Source organism: Vombatus ursinus, unplaced genomic scaffold (assembly GCF_900497805.2).
Source record: "Vombatus ursinus unplaced genomic scaffold, bare-nosed wombat genome assembly UNPS02000580.1, whole genome shotgun sequence".
NCBI lineage: Eukaryota > Metazoa > Chordata > Mammalia > Diprotodontia > Vombatidae > Vombatus > Vombatus ursinus.
The window spans coordinates 11452788-11471452 of record NW_020940358.1 but is presented as its reverse complement, the minus strand read 5'-3'; the positions used below and the strand labels follow the sequence as shown (position 1 = coordinate 11471452).

Below are 18665 nucleotides of genomic sequence, written 5' to 3'. Positions count from 1 at the left end.
TGCAAAATAAAGATGAACTGTGGTAGCAGAGCCTAAGGTAGCTATGGATAAATGGAGCTCATAGTATGGCATGAGAAGGGATTGAAAATGTTTATCCTATTCTGTTAGTTTATGAGAAACTAGGAAGAAATAATACCCCTATACTACAATGAACATGGGATCTCATCATTATGGGCATTCCCATCAGTGGTCCAGATCACAACCCAGTCATACTTGCCCCTCCTGTGTAAAGCTCTTTACTACACCAATAGACTGGTCCCTTCCTGATGAATTATTTGGCTAAGGCAACTCATGTAACAAAGGAAGGAAGTAAATGAGAACTTCCAATTCTATAGTTTTTAACACTTGATATTGTTTTCCTCCCTATATTCCTATAATACATGCTACAGTAGAAGTATAGAGTGCAAGTATCATTGTCTCTTTTACAGATGAGGAAACTGAGGTTCTGAGATATAATTTGACTAGCTTGTAAGATGATGTTACCAGTAAATGGTGGAACTGAGATTCAAATCCAAGTCAAGTCATGTCAAGTCAACAAGCATTGAACCACTTCCTACATTTCCTCAGTGTTATTGATTGCTAAATGTTGTTACCTATTGATTGCAGTATGTGCATTTGGTCCCATTTTGGAATGTATAAAGCCATATATTGTTAAGATTCTTCAAGAATTCAAAATGTCTATGATTTCATTGATGTAGGTTACTCCATCAAAAGCCAGAAAATGTGATGCTTCAATACTTAGTGAGTTCCTGTGGTCAAGGCCTTCATTGTCTGGTGACTACCTTTAGTGATGAGGTTTTCCACAATCTGATGTCAGACTCATGTTCAAAGACTTTCCAGTCTGGTAGGCCCTGACTCAGCTTGTTATCTGCTTGCGTAGGTTTTAAGCACCCCAGCTTGTTTGCTGGTGCAGTAAGAAGAGTGCTGAAAAATCTGATCTCACATCCTGCTTCAGATATGTCCTACCTGTGTAGTCCTGGGTAAGTCACTTAATACCTGATTGCTTCAGTTTCCTAAACTGTCATATGGGGATAATAATAGGATCTACTTCCCAGGGTTGTTGTATCAGATAAGACAATATTTATAAAATGCTTATCAGTGCCTGGCACATAGAGGGCACTTAATTAATGCTTGTTTTCCCTTACCCTCAGTCAGCCTCCATTTCCATATCTGTAAAATGGGGGAAATAATAGCACCTACCATACAAGGTTGTTGTGAACATCAAATGGGAGATAACATGAATAAAATTAGATAATGAAATACATAAAGCATTTTTCAACACTTTAAAGTACTAAATGAACATCAGCTAATATTATTATTATTTCCACATCTTGATGAAACATTGAAAGGTTGTTAGAATAAATGAATAATTCTAACATGACCCTTTAATGCCTGGGTTCCTGAGTGCAGTAAAAACTTATCAAATTACTTTGTGGCTGTAAATTCTCCACAATGCACAGAACACCCAATTTAGAAGATAACCTGGATTACTTCACTACCAGTATCTCCACCTTTCCTCGGCCTTCACTCTTTTCTTCTCCAATCATTGTTGAATTAAAAACTTAGCTTATTGTGGTACAATAATATTGGGGACCTGAAATTTTTATATCTGTACCCTATGCATGTATATCTCAGGTTAAATACTTGATACCTACACTTATACGTATTGGCTAGTCCTTTGTATTTGTTAAGGTGTGCATTTAACACCTTAGTCTCTTGTATTCCTCTAGATAGAATGGGAGAGTTGAAAAGGACCTTAAAGCTCTTCTATTCCAATCACCCACCCAATGAAGGAATCTCTGAACAACATTAATTTTAATAATGATCTTCTTCCTCCTTTTCCTCCTCTTCTAGAAGTCATGGGGGTTGTAGGTGAAACAATAGGGCAGGAAATTGACACAATTTCCTGAAGCAATTGTAGTCTACCCTTTCAAGAGCAAGAGGTACTGGAGAGGGATTAGTGAGGGGGTGGATGCTCAGGGTGTCAGTGAAGATGGCAAGAACACGTCCAGGGAGAAGCAAAGGCATGTCTGGGGCTGGCTCTCATGAATCACGAGAGCATGGTCCCAGGGTAGGGGAATTCCATAGCTGAGAGGCTTAGGTCCTCTTAGGCAAAGTAGTAATTTTCTACCCTCCCTCATCCATCTCCCCCACCCCAGTCTTCTCCAATCATCATTGAATTAAAGAACTTGGTGTATTTTTATATAATAATATTGAGAACCTGAGATTTTTGTCTGTCTGAGAACTTCCACCTGTGAACACACAATCCTGGATAACTTATAGTCTTAAATCCTTGTCTGATGCTGAGAGGCTAGAGACATAGCCCTAGTCACACAGTTAATGCGGAAGTGGGACTTCAGCCCAGATCTTCTTGACCCCAGGTTCAACAATCTATTTATACTGACATACTTGCTGTCATTCAGCATAGCTTCATCCTAGGACCAAGATACCAAGTCTCCTTAATTTTTTATAGTCTAGTCATGTACAATGAAGCAAAAGTTTTTCATTAAAGAATCTCTTTCTAATATTTGCAGTGTTGCATATTCAGCACAGTAATCCCTTCTTAGAATATTCAACAAATTATTCACACTAAAAACCCTGCAGCTTTCTCAAAGACCTTTTTTCATTTTTCCATATGACAGCAGAATTAATCAAGGTTCTAATGGCTGTTCTGCAGGTGTTATTTAAAAAACAACCAATAGTCTCCAAAGCATTAAATTTGCTTGAGAATCCTGATTGCAGAACCTGATGTCTGTTATTTCTAAAGTAGAAGAGAGTAGAGGTGACACAATCCATGACATGGTCACTAGGTTACAAGCTAAATTTACACAGTTTTAAAATTCAAAATTAATTTCCTTCCCAAACTTTGCCACCCCCAAATATTCATGGACTATGAATTAGTAAGTATAGTAGCATTATTGTAGGAATAGTCCCTCACAGAATAAACTTGGGCTGGTAGGATGAGAGGGAAGGGACAGTTTCAGAGGCCAAGTCTCAAATGTCACATGGAAACCCTACTTTCTTTTGCATCTGCCATGTTTCTTGCCTGTACTCAAGCATGCAAAGTTTGGGTATTCGGGCAAAGTGTGCTATCACTGCAACCTTAAATTCAAGGATTTCTAATTTCAATGGAGTAGGGTAGTCCCTCCAGTAATGAAAATAACACCTTTTTCATGACTTAGTAAAAAGTGATTGAGAATTGCCATGGCCAAAAAAAATCATCATTTCATAGCCAGTTTGGGTAGTGAACATCTCTGCATGTATTAGTTGGATTGGTACATGGACCAAAAACACGTAATTCATCAGTGTGCAAGTATAATCAACATTCTTTCCCAGCTTTATAGATACTCCCAGAGTTTGTGCTCTGCTGGAATAGCTGTTGAGGACCCAGGATCATCTTTATACTAAGATGAGGCATCAGAAGAGGACTTTCGTGGAAGGCTCAATCATCATAGCTGTGCCAAATTGGTTTCATTCAGGGAAAGAGGTTTCCTAAAACCACCTAAAGGTATTGGGCCACCTTCAATTAAATGCTTTTGCAATTCAACAAACATTTATTAAGTGCCTATTGTGAGCATAGTACTATGCTAGATCCTTGAGGAGATACAAGGTTTAGATTAGACACAAACCTTGACATATACAAATGGGCATACTATGAAATGGCACATAGCCATACAAAAGTGATTTGAAAAAAGCATATTTTGTGATATCTGAGTGTTTATCAATTAATAAGAGCCAAGGAAATTTTTTTTTGGAGGAAGTACTATTTTATTTGGAATTTAAAAAGCATGTATTTATTCAGTAGGGTGAGGTGGAGGACAGGGAGACAATGGGAAACAGAAAGCATTGCAGGCTTAGGGAACAGTGTGAGCAAAGACACAGAGGTGGGAGAGCACAGAGTGTATATGGGGAGGACAGTGATTATGCCAGTTTGGAGGGCAGAATATATGGAAGGGATTGGCAAGATAAAAGGAAAGGTAGTGTCAGATTGTACCAGATCAAGTTCTACGTTGCCAGATTTGAACTCCATAAGCAATGTGGCATATCAAAGTAATGGAATATCATTGTGACATAAGAAATATGAAAGGGACAATTTCATAGAATCTTGGGAAGACTTTGTATGAAGTGATGCATCATAAAATAAGCAGATGTAGGAAAACAGTTTATGCAATTACAACATTATAAAAATGAAAAACTCTGAAAGACTTAAGGACTCTGATCAACAGAATGGCCAACCATGATTACAGAGGACAGATGATGAAGAAGGTTACAGACATCCTGAGAGACAAGTGATGGACTCAGTATGAATAATGAGACATACTATTTGGAAATAGACTATCTGGGAATTTATTTTGTTTTTATTTACTATAAAGGTTTTGTTTTTATTATTTTTTTTAGTGAGAGAAGTGGTTGGAGGAGGAGAAAAGAAATGCTTATTAATTGAAAAAAATACAGTTTGATAATTAAAAAAACATAAGCAATTTGGAGACATTGAGAGCACTTAAAAAGAGATATATCAAAACCAGATTTCTAAATAGACAATATTCATTTGAGATATAAAGTATAAAGAGAATGGCAGTTGAAACAACTACCCCATTTGCTTAAATGAGAACAAAATTGGTTGTTTTCACTATGGTAGGCTTGGCTATTTATAGAACATAATCATCTATCAGGGAGGGTTTCTGGGACCTATTATGTGCATGACAGGAAGGAAACACATGGTCCATACTATAATGGAATTTCGAAGCTTAGTGGAAAATACCAAAATAACATATATGAAATACCTCCTCCATCTAACATTATACTTGTTGTGTCTATTCCTCTTTAAGAGAGGCAACATGGAATGGTGGAATGATTGCTGGACTCAGACAGAGCCAAGAAGCTCCTGGAGTTGAATCCAGCTTTTGGTTTGCTTTTGTATGACTTCTCTGAGCTCAGTTTCCTCATTTGTTAAACAGAAATCGTAAGTGTAGTATCTGCCTTATAGGATTGCTAAGAGGATCCAAAGATATGATATGTGTGTGTGTGTGTGTGTCTGCGTGTGTGCGCATGTGTGTGTATACATACACATATATCTATAGTCACTTTTAACCTAAAGTGATAGATATGGTAATTGTTGTTTGCCCTTGATATTCATGATTTCAGCAGCCTGGCTGAATAGTGGAAAAATCTCTGGGTGTGGTATTATGAGAACTGTGTAATACTCATGGAGTCACAGAATATTGTGCATTGGAAGAGATTTCAGTTGCCAACTAGTTCAACTCATACTCACAAAGGAAGCCTAATCATGACATTCAATAAAAGCTCACCGACCAGTGTACTTGAAGACCTCTAAGAAGGTAGTGCCCATCCCCTCTTACTGCATCCCACTTAAATTTGGTTAGTTCTAGTTGCTCAATTTTTCTTTACATCAGGCTTAAATTGTCTTCTTTGTAACTTTCCCCATTGTGCTTTCTTGGATCAAATATGTGTTTAAACACTCTGCCTTCTTCATTCCTGTGGCACTTCTCCCATTCTTGACAATCTTCCAAACATCACTGACAGTGGCTGAGAAACCAAATTTGTCTGTTCATTCACTATGTAAGGATATGGTTCAGATATGCCAGGTAAAATGAAAACATTTATAATACATAGATGCTCTCTTATTATCTCCATTTTCTCCTTTTAGGAAGTTGAGAACCAACTTCCAACCAGTCCTTTCAGGCCTAAAAGTCATTCTCCTTGGCAGAGAAAACAACATGATAGGAATTGAGCAGTGCTTCCTATCTTTGTCAAAGGTTATCATTATTCCATGCACCCTGAGCAGTAGCCTTATGCTTACTTTGGTCTTCTTTCCTTCCAGTAAAGCTAAAAAAACAAAACAAACCAAAAATAAAATTCCTTTCCCCACTTCCCTTTTTTGATACTTAGCTTTTCTGACCAGCCTTAGCATCTACTGAGCTTTATCATTCTTGGGACCATAGCATACTCAGTTACCTTCTCTTGCTTCCATTTTCTACACGTCTTTTTAACATCTAAATTGGTTGGGAGTTCACTGTTTATACACTTACACTTTGACTTTTTTTTCAGGCAACTTTCTTTCTCCTCTTCAGTATCATAGCTTTTCTTAGTGTCATCAGAATTTCATTCTTCCCATCTCTCCTGGGATGATTTACCCTGTAGAATTTTAATCTCTAGAATTCTATCTTTAGTTACTCTGAATCCTTTTGCTCTTCCAAAATCTGTAGTACATGTTAACCTATACCTGGTTTCCTTCATTTTCTCTATCATAAACTCTAAGAGGGAATGGTCACTTACCCCTAAGGTTCCCATCAGCATGGTTATATTGCCTGAATACAAATTTACCTACTGTGTCACCTCTAAATTGGAGCTAGAAACCTATATGGCAAGAGAAAGTCTGCTGTCCTTGATAAAATACAGAAAAAAATCAGTACTGAGCATTGTCACCAAGAGAATTACTACTACGTTCCAGCTCTGCAGATCTTTTGGACAAACTTAACAGCTTCTCAACCTTTTTATTTTTTTAAATGTAGCTAATGGACTAATTCAATTTAATAAGCATTTATTGATGTTATAATATAGGAATACAATGAGTAAATGATAATAAATTAGTAAATGTTTAATGATTTGAATTAACTAAGACATGTTAATGTTTCCCTCTAAAAATTTGAATACTTTAAGTCTGGGATTTCATTGTTGTAGGTAACCCCTTCACTAATACAGATTATGCTTCTTACTTGACACTGTAGCTACTTTCAAGAGCTATCCTAGCCAAATAATTCATCACTGGTATTCAACCCTGTGGTGATGAATCTCTCTAAGACTAATTGCCGGTCTAACTGTGCACATCACATATTCTATTTCTTGAGCTTGGTAGAACCTATCATTTCTTACAATATCCTGGAGGAGCCCTTGAGAAACCAAGGCAGGGGTGAGGAGCCTGTGGCCTCCCCACCCCTGAACTGGGGTCTTCTTTACCCTTAGAATGTGGCATTTGAAGAGAATGCTGGTAAAGGGTAGATGAATAAAAGGCACAAATTCCAAAGAATTATTTCAGTGGCATCATTGTAAGTGTAAAACTATTCATTGGGAAAGTATAAGTAAAAGTGAAAAAAAAAAGCAAATCATGACCCACATTAGACTAATTCAATCACTAGCATCTTGACAATTTAGGGGATATGATGCATTTAATCTAATGTTCTATTTCTCAGCTAAAACTTGGTGGCGTGACTTCATTTGGATTTCTATGCTTGTGCTGACCTGAAAGTTGGTTAAAGAGACAACAAGCTTTGTGATGAGTAAATCCATATTGTTTTTTCCCTTAAGTTAACTACATGTACATGGAGCCAGAGCTTTAACTCTGACTGAATCAAGCAATTTTAGCAGGACATTTAAATCCTGACTCAGGCCAATGTCAAATCCATGATATCTGTGTTTCCTTTACCACCATCAAGGTAGTGTCTGGGTTAAAGGCATTTCAGTGGTCATAAAGAGACGAATGCTTTTGATCAGCTTTAGCTGTTGACACAGGAAGGGGCATTCTTAGTTCACTCAGGAAGAAGCAAGTAATTCAGACTTTTGGTTCTTATTGGGGCTCAGTTAATCTTAAATGATTATCATTTCCTCCTTTTGGTCAAAGATAAGTTGAAGGCTTCATCTACAGACTAAGGAAGGTATGGGAAAAACCCTCCTCTTCCTCAGGGGGGTGGGAAGAGATGTTCACTTGGAATAGGCATCTTCAGATGATCCCAGACTCCACATTCAGAAGTTGGCAGCTATGGGAGTAGTCACATAGATCTGATCGAGGCTTTTAGAAGATGTATGAGTTGATAATTGAGAGAAAACAGCATAAAATAAGTCCTTAGTTAAAGGCACATAGAGATGGTTCAGTTTTCCCAGCCATGCAGGGCTAGGTTCAAACAATACAGCAAAGTTTTTCTCATAATTCAAAAAATTGTGTAATTACATCAAGTCAGGTACAGATTAAACTACTTAGAGGGTTCACAATAGACTAGTTTGAGAAGGGCTATTTACATGTTACCAAGATAACCAAGAAAACCTTAAACATGAACCATACAAATCAATATAATCATTATTACCAAGGTTAACTAACATTAAGTTCCTTGCTCATGTACAATAGATTTTATTCTTAGGCAGTTCATAAAGGGAATTTTGCTTCTTTGGTTTAGATCTAGAATTTCCCAGATAATTCTGATTTAGTATACATTAATATAGTCACTTAAATTTGGTTCTCCATTTTTGAAACTTCAGTTTATATATCATCTACTGCTTCTGTTCTTACCTAAATCCTGTACCTGGTATCAGAATCTTTTAAAATGTGAGGTCCAACCATAAAATGAGTTCTTTTGCCTTTTAAAATTATCAGACAGATACTTTAATAAAGGAGAAATAATTTTACTTACTTTTACCACTATCCCATACAATTTTTGGTGTAAAAAAATCTAAATTTGAGATCCTATTACCAAACCATGCTTAAAACTTGGATTTCCATAACAGATACATTTTGGAAGCCAATTATATATATATATATATATATATTTATGTATATATGTATATAATTCTTAGAGGAATCAGTCTAACCCTGTTGCTTATCTCAAAATTCGCTATCCTTTTATTTTTATTTTTTTAAATTTTAAATTTAAAAAAAATTTTAACATGTGTTTTTAAAACTTTGGGTTACAAATTTTCTCCTTCTTCCCTCCCCACCCATCCTCATTGAAAAAGCAAGCATCTCAATACAGGTTATAGAAGTATAGTCATGCAAAACACTTCCATAGTAGTCATGTTGTGAAAAACTAAGTATATTTCCCTTCATCCTATCCTACCCCCCATTTATTCTATTCTCTCTTTTGACCCTGTCCTTCCTCAGAAGTGTTTGCTTTTGATTATCCCCTCCCCCAATCTGCCCTCCCCTCTATCAACCCCCTGCTTGTCCCCTTACCCCCTTATTTTACTATAGGGTAAGATACTCCATTGTGTATGTTATTCCCTCCTTAAGCCAAATCCTATCAGAATAAGATTCACTCATTCCCTCTCACCTTCTCTCATTTCCCCTCCACTGTAAAAGCCTTTTCTTGTCTGTTTCATGTGAGATAATTTACCCATTCAACTTCTCCCTTTCTCCTTCTCCCAGTGTAATTCTTTCTTACCCCTAAATTTTATTTTCCAGATATCCCTTCATTTTCAACTCAATCTGTGCCATCTATCTATCTATCTAGCTAGCTAGCTATATATACATACATAGAATTTTTTCCCTCCCACTACTCTAATACTGACAAAGGACTCATGAGTTACAAATATCATCTTTCCCTGCAGGAATGTAAACAGTTCAACCTTAATAAGTCTCTTATGATTTGTCTTTCCTGTTTACCTCTTCCATGTTTCACTTGAGTCTTGTATTTGAAAGTCAAATTTTATATTCAGCTCTGGTCTTTTCCTCAGGAATGCTTGAAAGTCCCCTATTTCTTTGAATGACCATTTTTTTACCCTGAAGGATTATACTCAGTTTTGCTGGGTAGGTGATTCTTGGTTGTAGTCCCATCTCCTTTGCCCTCCAGAATATCATACTCCATGCCCTCCAGTCGCTTAATGTAGAAACTGCTAAATCTTGTGATATCCTGATTGTGTGTCCACAATACTTGAATTGTTTCTTTCTGGCTGCCTGCAATATTTTCTCCTTGACCTGGGAATTCTGGAATTTGGCTACAATATTCCTAGGAGTTTTCCTTTGGGGATCTCTTTCAGGAGGTGATAGGTAGATTCTTTTAATTTCTATTTTGCCCTCTGGTTCTAAAATATCAGAGCAGTTTTCCTTGATAATTTCTTGAAAGACAATGTCTAGGCTCTGTTTTTGATCATGGCTTTTAGATAATCCAATGATTTTTAAGTTCTCTCTCCTGGATCTATTTTCCAGGTCAGCTGTTTTTCCAATGAGGTGTTTCACATTCTCTTCTATTTTTTTCATTCTTTTGGATTAGTTTTATAGTGCCTTGACTTCTCAAATTGTCCCTAGCTTCCAGTTGTTCCATTCTAATTTTTAAGGAAGTATTTTCTTCAGTCATCCTTTGGACTTCCTTTTCCATTTGTCCAATTTTCCTTTTTAGGGCATTCTTCTCCTCATTGGCTTTTTGGACCTCTTTTGCCATTTGGGTTAGGCTAATTTTTTAAGGTGTTATTTTCTTCAGTATTTTTTTGCGTCTCCTTTAGCATCACTTTCAGTTTTTCCTCTACTTCTCTTCCTTGCTTCTCAAAATCCTTTTTGAGCTCTTCCTTGGCCTGGGACCAATTAGGGGAATGGGGCTGGGATCCATCCTTCTCTCTCACTGCAGAAACAGACTTTTCCCACTGACCTTCCAAGTTGTCTTTGGCATTCATGGGTTAAGAAGTCTGGAAACTGCCAGAGCTGCCCACAATTCAGTCCTCTGAGGCCTGCTCCAGGTCACTGAGTGCCCACGCCAAACTGCGTTCCTCTCCCAGCCTGGCATGATATACCTTTCTGATCAACCATCCAGGTTACCTTGGGCTAGAAATTTGTTTCACTCTGTCTTTTTGTGGGTTCTGCTGCTTTAAAATTTGTTTAGAGCCATTTTTATAGGTATTTGGAGGGATTTGGGGGAGACCTCAAGCAAGTCACAGCTTTTACTCCGCCATCTTGGCTCCACCCCCGCTATCCTTTTTAGACATCTGTCACATTATATCTTTGTCTTATTACTTTGTCTAAACATTTCCTCCTTAGGAGGATGTTATCCCTATATTATTATTATTTGGCCATGAATATAAGTTAAAATTGTAAACTATTCAGACTTGCATCCTATTATGATAACTCAGATGTTCCAGTATCCATCTATTTTTTAAATAAATTTAGTACTATGCTTACAGAGCTTCTTGATTATAGAAATTTGCAATAAAAGAAAAAGAGGGACAATGTCATATATCACATCAGAAGGAAAAGACTTCCTTAGCTCTATTTGATTCCAGGAATGAGTCATATCTGATAGCCAATCATGTAGTCATTGGATGTTAAAAGCAGACCTCAGGATTAATCAGGTGAGGAATTTTCCTCTTCAGAAAGGAAATAGCACAATTGGGAAATAGAGTCAGGAAGATCCTACCTAGGCTTTGTCCAAGGTTGTCCTCAAAACTCTTCCCAGCACAGAAATCCACCTTTAGCAGTTCTTCATCTGCAGCACACGTCATTCTACTATTGGCTTCACAACAGCTCAGACAACTATCCCTGTAATCAAAGCTCAAAACAATAGTGAATTGCTGTCCCATAAAGTCATATATCCTAGATAATAAGAATTTAATCTCACATTGGTAACAGTAAGAGACTGATCACAGAAAAATATTACTGCTTTCATAATTCCTTTAAACAATGGGAACATCTTAAGGTGAGTCTTCAGCAGTTTGCATAATTTCTACACATGTTCTAATTCCAGATTAAAAATAATATTAGATTTCCCATTAAGTTAACACAAAGAAGCTCATAAGTTACTACTCTTCACTAACATGACTATCTGTATTGGAATCTCATTCCTTAAGCAAAACAAAGAGACTCCTAACTAACCTCAAAAGTTGATGGATTTATGTCCTTGTTCACAAGCTTGTTTATTCTTTTCTAATTATACTCACTTTGGAAGAATGAGATACTTCAGGATTTGAACCTTAAACATATAAGTTCAAACACTAATTTAACTCTTGCTTAGGCCATGGGATGACTACAGAGTCAGATGAAAACAGCAAGATTCCTTCTGCTTTACAGCTCATTACAACAATTTAGCAATAAATTATCTTGCAAATGAAAATTTAGTAGGCCTTCAAAAAAATCAAACAAGACATTTCTTGTAAAAGTATTTCCCTTCTTTAAAAACAGTAAAATTTATCCTGATATTAAGAAGAATAATCACTAAACTTTTATGAAGAACATTAGTTGGAAACTTTCAAAATGATAGATATCTCTATTTTCCACCTTAAAGTAAAAATAAACCTTTAAAATTGGAATTCATTAAAACTAAGTTGGTGTAAGATGCCCTCAGGTAACATAAATAAATTCCCAAAGTACTATAACAAACTAAATTCCTAGTTACTACAGAATTCCTAGACATCACCAAGTTCCTTAGTCAAAAAGGTGTTTGTAATAGAGAAGAAATTCAGTTTTTATAATGCATGAAGAACATACCGAATTAAATTAAACTTATCACAATAACAAATATTATCAAGCCTTTAAAAATTTACCCTATTTTTTTCTCCTTTGTCTTTAAATATATCTCTAGAAATTAGGAAAAACTATTACATTCTGGAATCTCACATAGATAGTGAATATAGTAGTCTGTAAATCTCCAAATTAATGTGTCCCCAGGATTCTCATTTACTCAGAAATTCCACAATACAGGAAACTTTTACACAGAATTGATAAGAATTTTAGGTGAAACTTCCTCTTAAAGGTAAATAAGACTTCTAACCCATTCATTCTCCTCTATTTTTTTGGAAGGGGTGCAATTCTTGATGTAACATCTCTAGATCATAAGAGAAATTGCTTTTTCAACAACATAGCTGATACAATTTGTTTACTAGATTATACCATATAAGAAATTTCAGAAATATAACCATACCATAAGCAATTATTATATGTTTAAAAGTTGAAACAGAACCAATAAATTACCATCAGGTGACCTGAATTTAGTTGGATGAGCAAATCAGATCTGGATTTATAATCACTGATGGTAACAATTTTAATTTCTAAGGCCCAATACTCTTAGCACTTTAAAAGAAAAGATTATTATCCATAAATTCACACTTTTTAAAAATTGAGGCCCTGATATATGGGAGAATAGCTAATTAATTCCAAAACAGTGCATATCAATAAGTTGTTCACAATAAAATATGTTTGTACCAAAGGACACATAGTATGAACAGATACTACTTCCACAATAGTAATAAAATTTGAAACAACTCATTAGATGAATGCACTTCCAAATCACTTTGCACAGAGAATCATTCATCTCATCATTAATATGTTGAAAGCATAACCTTAAACCATCTTATATTTTATAATAGTCAAGATTTAAAATGAAAAAATCTGCTTTCATAGTAAATATTAGTATTATTATTACTTGCTTATAACCAAATATACCTTATTAAATGTTAAGTTTTCAAATTATCAAATTTTATCACATCCTTTTTTTTTTTTTTTTGGATTTTTGGTGAGGCAATTGGGGTTAAGTGACTTGCCCAGGGTCACACAGCTAGTAATTGTCAAGTGTTTGAGGTCTGATTTGAACTCAGGTTGTCCTGATTTGAAAGCTGGAGCTCTATCCACTGAGCCACCTAGCTGCCCCTTATCACATCCTTGTAAAAGACCAATCCATATGCACCATTTCTACCTCACAATGGTCTCTCAAATTTTACAATCTAAGAGAGTTTTAGAAATACAATACAATTTAGAAACATAATAACAACACAAACAATAAACTTTAGAAGACATTAGTTATATTTCCAGATTATCACATATAGAAATTATTGATCTCATTACTTTTGTTATTTAAAAACCACTTCAAAGTTATCAGGTATGGAACAATTACATTAATTTAGATAATAATGTCATCTAACGCATGCCAGTCATTGTTTTAAGCACTTTACAATCATTATATCATTTTGATACCATGACAACAACCATTATTATTTTTCGCTTTACAAATCAGGAAACAGGGCAAACAGAGATAAAATAACTTGCCATAAATTCCAGAACTGGAACAGAGAAGTATGGGGCTTACCAAGAGTAGAAGTTGGCTTCTCGCCTCATAATGCTATTGCCAGGCCTTCCAGGGGTTTGGGTGGCTGATGCCAGGACCTTCCCAGTGGTGATAATTCTTGGTGGCAGGGCTTAGGGAATCTCATCGTAGTTCTGACCTGTCCACCTCTCCCCTCCCCACAGCTACAGAATTTACTGAGGCTGGTGCCTTTTGCAGCTGCTGAGGCAGGGTGGGCAGACTGTATTGAACCTGGATGTAACTCCCAGGCTTTGCCTAGAGGGGTGGGCTGCAAGGTGCCGTGGGGCACAGAGCTGATAGCAAACTATCATTGCTAGTCTGTGATAGCTGCCCCTCCCCTCCTTTTGCCAAATGGGGAAGGCTGATCTAAGTTTTCCCTATAATTCTGCAGCATTCTCTTCTCTTTTACAATCCACATACTGAGATACTTATCTCTGAGGAGGGAGTGGGAAATGTTGAGGAATCAGGATTGGGAGGAGGCATTTTAGCAGAGGGTGAGCTCCTGGAATTACCCCCAGTCTCAGAAGTTTTCTCCAACAGTCCCAAAATGATCAATTTCCCAACTTCTTAATGATTAATTTCAAAACCTCCAGAATCTGTTAAAATGTCTTTAGCTATATCTAACTTTTCACTCTAGGTCTAGGTTTTCCAAGCCTGGGACCACAAGGAAAGGAGTTTTACAGGTTTGTTGCTTTCCTAGCTGCAGCCCTTAGAAGTCTCTGGCTGCATTTAAAATCTTGGAAGGTACAGACACAGAGACACACACTGATAGGACATACTGACAGGACAAATACAAACATAGTGCACACTTAATGACACACACACAGAGAATTAGAGGCTTGTTAGAAAACCCCCATCATGAATTATCTATTATTATTATTCTGAGGAAGGGGACTGGGGACTTTGCAAGGATCCAAGACCTGATAGTGTAACTGGATCTTGCAAGCTTTCCTCAAAGTGCCCCTGAGGTTGCAGATTTAAAGGGAATTCCCAATGAAGTTAAGTTTAGGGATCTGAGTCCCTGTCAGGACCACAGCCTTTAAGGGAAAAAGGGAGGGGGAAGGGGATTATTTGGAGCCTGGGAAAGAGTGCTGAAGTGGCTTTGAGAGCCTTAAGAGAAGAGCCTTCTGCCTTTCCTTCTCCCTCAGCCATCTCAGCAACTCAATGATGAAAACATTCCCACTCCTGGCTAGACGTTTGGTTGGCCTTTACACTTAATTTGGAACTTTGAGCTGTCAAAAGAACCCCATTGTGGCCAACATAATTTGGGGCATCTGTAGTTAGCTGACATCAGTGCTGGCAGTACTTGTGATCACCAGATTGAAAATGGCTTGACATATAAGAGGTGGCAGTCTTATTAGCCAGATTTCTAGTTTTAGTTTCTGACTGACCCATAACCAATTTCTCTAGATTGATCTTTACTAAAGGGGATCTAATTGATACAGTAGCCAGAGTTTCTGAACCTCGACTTGATTCCTAACTCCAGAGCTAGTTTAAAGGGAATTTTCTTTTGAACTTAATCTAAACTAGTGGGAGGTCCATGGAAGCTGTGAATAGGAGAAACTTACCTGAACCCGTCAAGGTTAGGACTCCAGGAAAAACAAATCCTGAGGTGCCTGAGCCACTAGCATTGCCAGGGTGGGCTGTTGTTTTCATCTACTTCTTCAGTTCCATCCAAAGTCACGGCACCATTACTGTCGACCTGAAAGTTGGTTAAAGAGACAAGGTAGGTGATAAGTAAATCCATATTGCTTAGTCCCTTAAGTGGGTTACATGTACATGGAGCCAGAGCTTTAACTCTGACTGAACAAGAACTTTTAGCAGGACATTTAAACCCTGACTCAGGATGTCTGTGTTAATTGATAGGCAAACATCAGATCCATGATATCTGTGTTTCCTTTACCACCATCAAGGTAGTGTTTGGGTTAAGGGCACCTTAGTGGTCATAAACAGAAGAATGTTTTGGATCAGCTTTAGCTGTTGACACAGGAAGGGGCATTCTTAGTTCACTCAGGAAGAAACAAGTAATTCAGGCTTTTGGCCCTTATTGGGGCTCAACTGATCTTAAATGATTATTACTTATTATCCCCACAGCCTGAACCCCAGTTTGTAAAAAATTACAAATTGGGCTGTAATTTAGATTATTCATTCTGAGTACTTTAGTGCGATCCTGTGATAAGATCACACAATTTAACTACTAGCATGGCAATTTTCTATTATAGCTTGTTCTTAGAACATCAACTTTTCCCACTGTGGCCCATCCTGAGCAGGGGCAGGTAAGAAACAAAACTCCTGGCCCTTTGTGGAGTGAAACACATGAGCTTGGTACTTAAACCAGTTCCCTCAAGCCTGATCTTTGTGACCAAAGTAAATAAAATATTTATGGACTGATATAATCTTAAAAGCAGAAGGCCACTCAAAAGTCATTTAGTTCGATGTTTATTCGAAGCATGAATCTCCTCTAAAATCTAAAATTTTGTACAAACAAAGCCAATGCAACCAAGATTAGAAGGCAAGTAGAAAATTGGGAAAGAATTTTTACAACCAGTGTCTGTGATAAGGGCCTCATTTCAAAAATACACAGAGAATTAAGTCAAATTTATAAGAATACAAGTCATTCCCCAATTGATAAATGGTCAAAGGATATGAACAAGCAGTTCTCAGATGAAGAAATTAAAGCCATTTATAGTCATATGAAAAAATGCTCTAAATCACTATTGATTAGAGAAATGCAGATCAAAACAACTCTGAGGTACTACATCACACCTATCAGATTGGCCAATATGACAAAACAGGAAAATGATAAATGTTGGAGAAGATGTGTGAAAATTAGAACACTAATGCATTGTTGGTGGAGTTGTGAACTGATCCAACCATTTTGGAGAGCAATTTGGAACTGTGCCCAAATGGCTATAAAACCCCTTTGATCCAGTAATACCACTTCTAGGTCTGTATCTCAAAGAGATTATACAAATGGGAAAAGGATACACATGTACAAAAATATTTATAGCAGCTCTTTTTGCGGTGGCAAAGAATTGGAAATTGAGGGAATGCCCATCAATTGGGGAATGGCTAAACAAGTTGTGGTTTGTGCTATAAGAAATGATGAGCAGGCAGACTTCTGAAGAACCTGGAAAGATGGAAAGACTTGTATGGATTGATACTGAGTGAACTGAACAGAACAAGGAAAACGTTGTACACAGTAACAGTCAAGTTGTGCAATGACTAATGTTGATAGACTTAACCCTTCTCAGCAGTGCAAGGATCTAAGACATCTCCAAAGGTCTCATGATGGAAAATGCTATTCAATTCCAAAGAAAGAACTATGGAGTTTGAATGCAGATCGAAACATACTATTTGCTATTTTTTAATTCTGTTTTGCTTTGTTTCCTCTTTCTTATGGCTCCTTCTATTGGTTTTAATTCTTCCTTACAACATCACTAATATGAAAATATGTTTAATAGGAATGTATATGTATAGCCTATATCAGATTGCGTGCCATCTTGGGGAGGAAGGCAGGAAGGGAGGGGGAGAAAAATTTAAAACTCAAAAGCTTATGGAAGTGATTGTTGATAAATTAAAATAAATTAATAAAAAAGGTATATTTCTTTCTATTACCATTCAACTTTCTCCAGAGGTCTACCATATCTAACTTTTCTAAAATTCTATTCACCTCCTTAACTTCTTTCTTGTTTATTTTGTGGTTAGATTTATATAGTTTTGAGAGGGGGATGTTGAGGTCTCCAATTAGTATGGTTTGCTGTCTATTTCTTCTGTAATTCACTTTATTTCTCCTCTACTTGATGCATATATGTTTAGTATTGGTATTAATTCATTGTATATGGTATCTTTTAGCAAGATGTAGTTTTCTTCCTTATCTCTTTTAATAAGATCTATTTTTGCTTATGTTTTGTCTGAGATCAGGATTGCTACTCCTGCTTTTTTTTTCTTTTTTTACTTAAGGTGAAGCATAATATATTCTTTTCCAGGCTTTTACCTTTATTCTCTGAGTGTCTCTCTGCTTCAAATGTGTTTCTTATAAACAATATATTGTAGGATTATGATTTTTAATCCACTCTGCTCTCTGATTCTGTTTTATGGGAGAGTTCATCCCATTCACAGTTATGATTACTAACTTTCTCTCCATCTTATTTCCCATTCCCCATTTATACTTTTCTCTCCCGTTCCCACTTTCCCTCCTTACCAGCATTTTGCTTCTGACCACCACCTTCCTCAATCTGCCCTCCTTTCCATCAGTGCCCCCTTTTCTTTCCCCTTTCCCGTACTACTTCCTCCCTCTCTTCTGCTCTCCTTTCTATCTACCCCTCCCTTTTCTTTCCTTTTTCTCCTCTCACTTACCTATAGAGTAAGATAGATTTCTATATCCAACTGAATGTGTATGTCATTCCCTCTTTGAGTCAAATCCGATGAGAGTAAGGTTCAATCAATGCTTGTCATCCTCCCTTCTTTCCCTCTATTGTAATAGGTCTTTGTGCCTCTACATGTGATGTAATTTACCCTATTCTACTTCCCTCTTCTCCCAGTACAACCTTTTTTTCACCCCTTAATTAATTAATTATTTTTATCATCATATCAAAGTTAACTATACCCACACCCTCTGTCTATGTATACACCTTCTAACTGCCATAATAAAGATCATTGAATAACATGTTTTTTTTTTTCCCATTTACCTTTTTACCTTTTTATGCTTCTCTTGTGTTTTGTATTTGAGATCAGATTTTCTATTCCTTCTTCATCAGGAATGATTGAAACTCCCCTTTTTCATTGAATATCCATCTTTTCCCAGAAAGATTATGATTAATTTTGCTAGTTATTTGATTCTTGGTTGTAATCCAAGTTCATTGCCTTCCAGAA

At 36.7% G+C, this 18665-nt stretch overlaps 1 protein-coding gene across 1 annotated transcript in view; it reads left to right on the top strand.

The window, feature by feature from the left end:
* The first annotated feature begins 1972 nt into the window (after nt 1-1972).
* LOC114034689 overlaps nt 1973-18665 on the top strand; it is a 36121-nt gene continuing 19428 nt past the window's right edge. Inside the window, exons 1-2 of the mRNA XM_027850443.1 lie at nt 1973-2071; nt 6985-7009. Of these exons, the coding sequence (XP_027706244.1) occupies nt 1973-2071; nt 6985-7009 (124 nt within the window). The remainder of the gene's footprint in view (nt 2072-6984; nt 7010-18665) is intronic.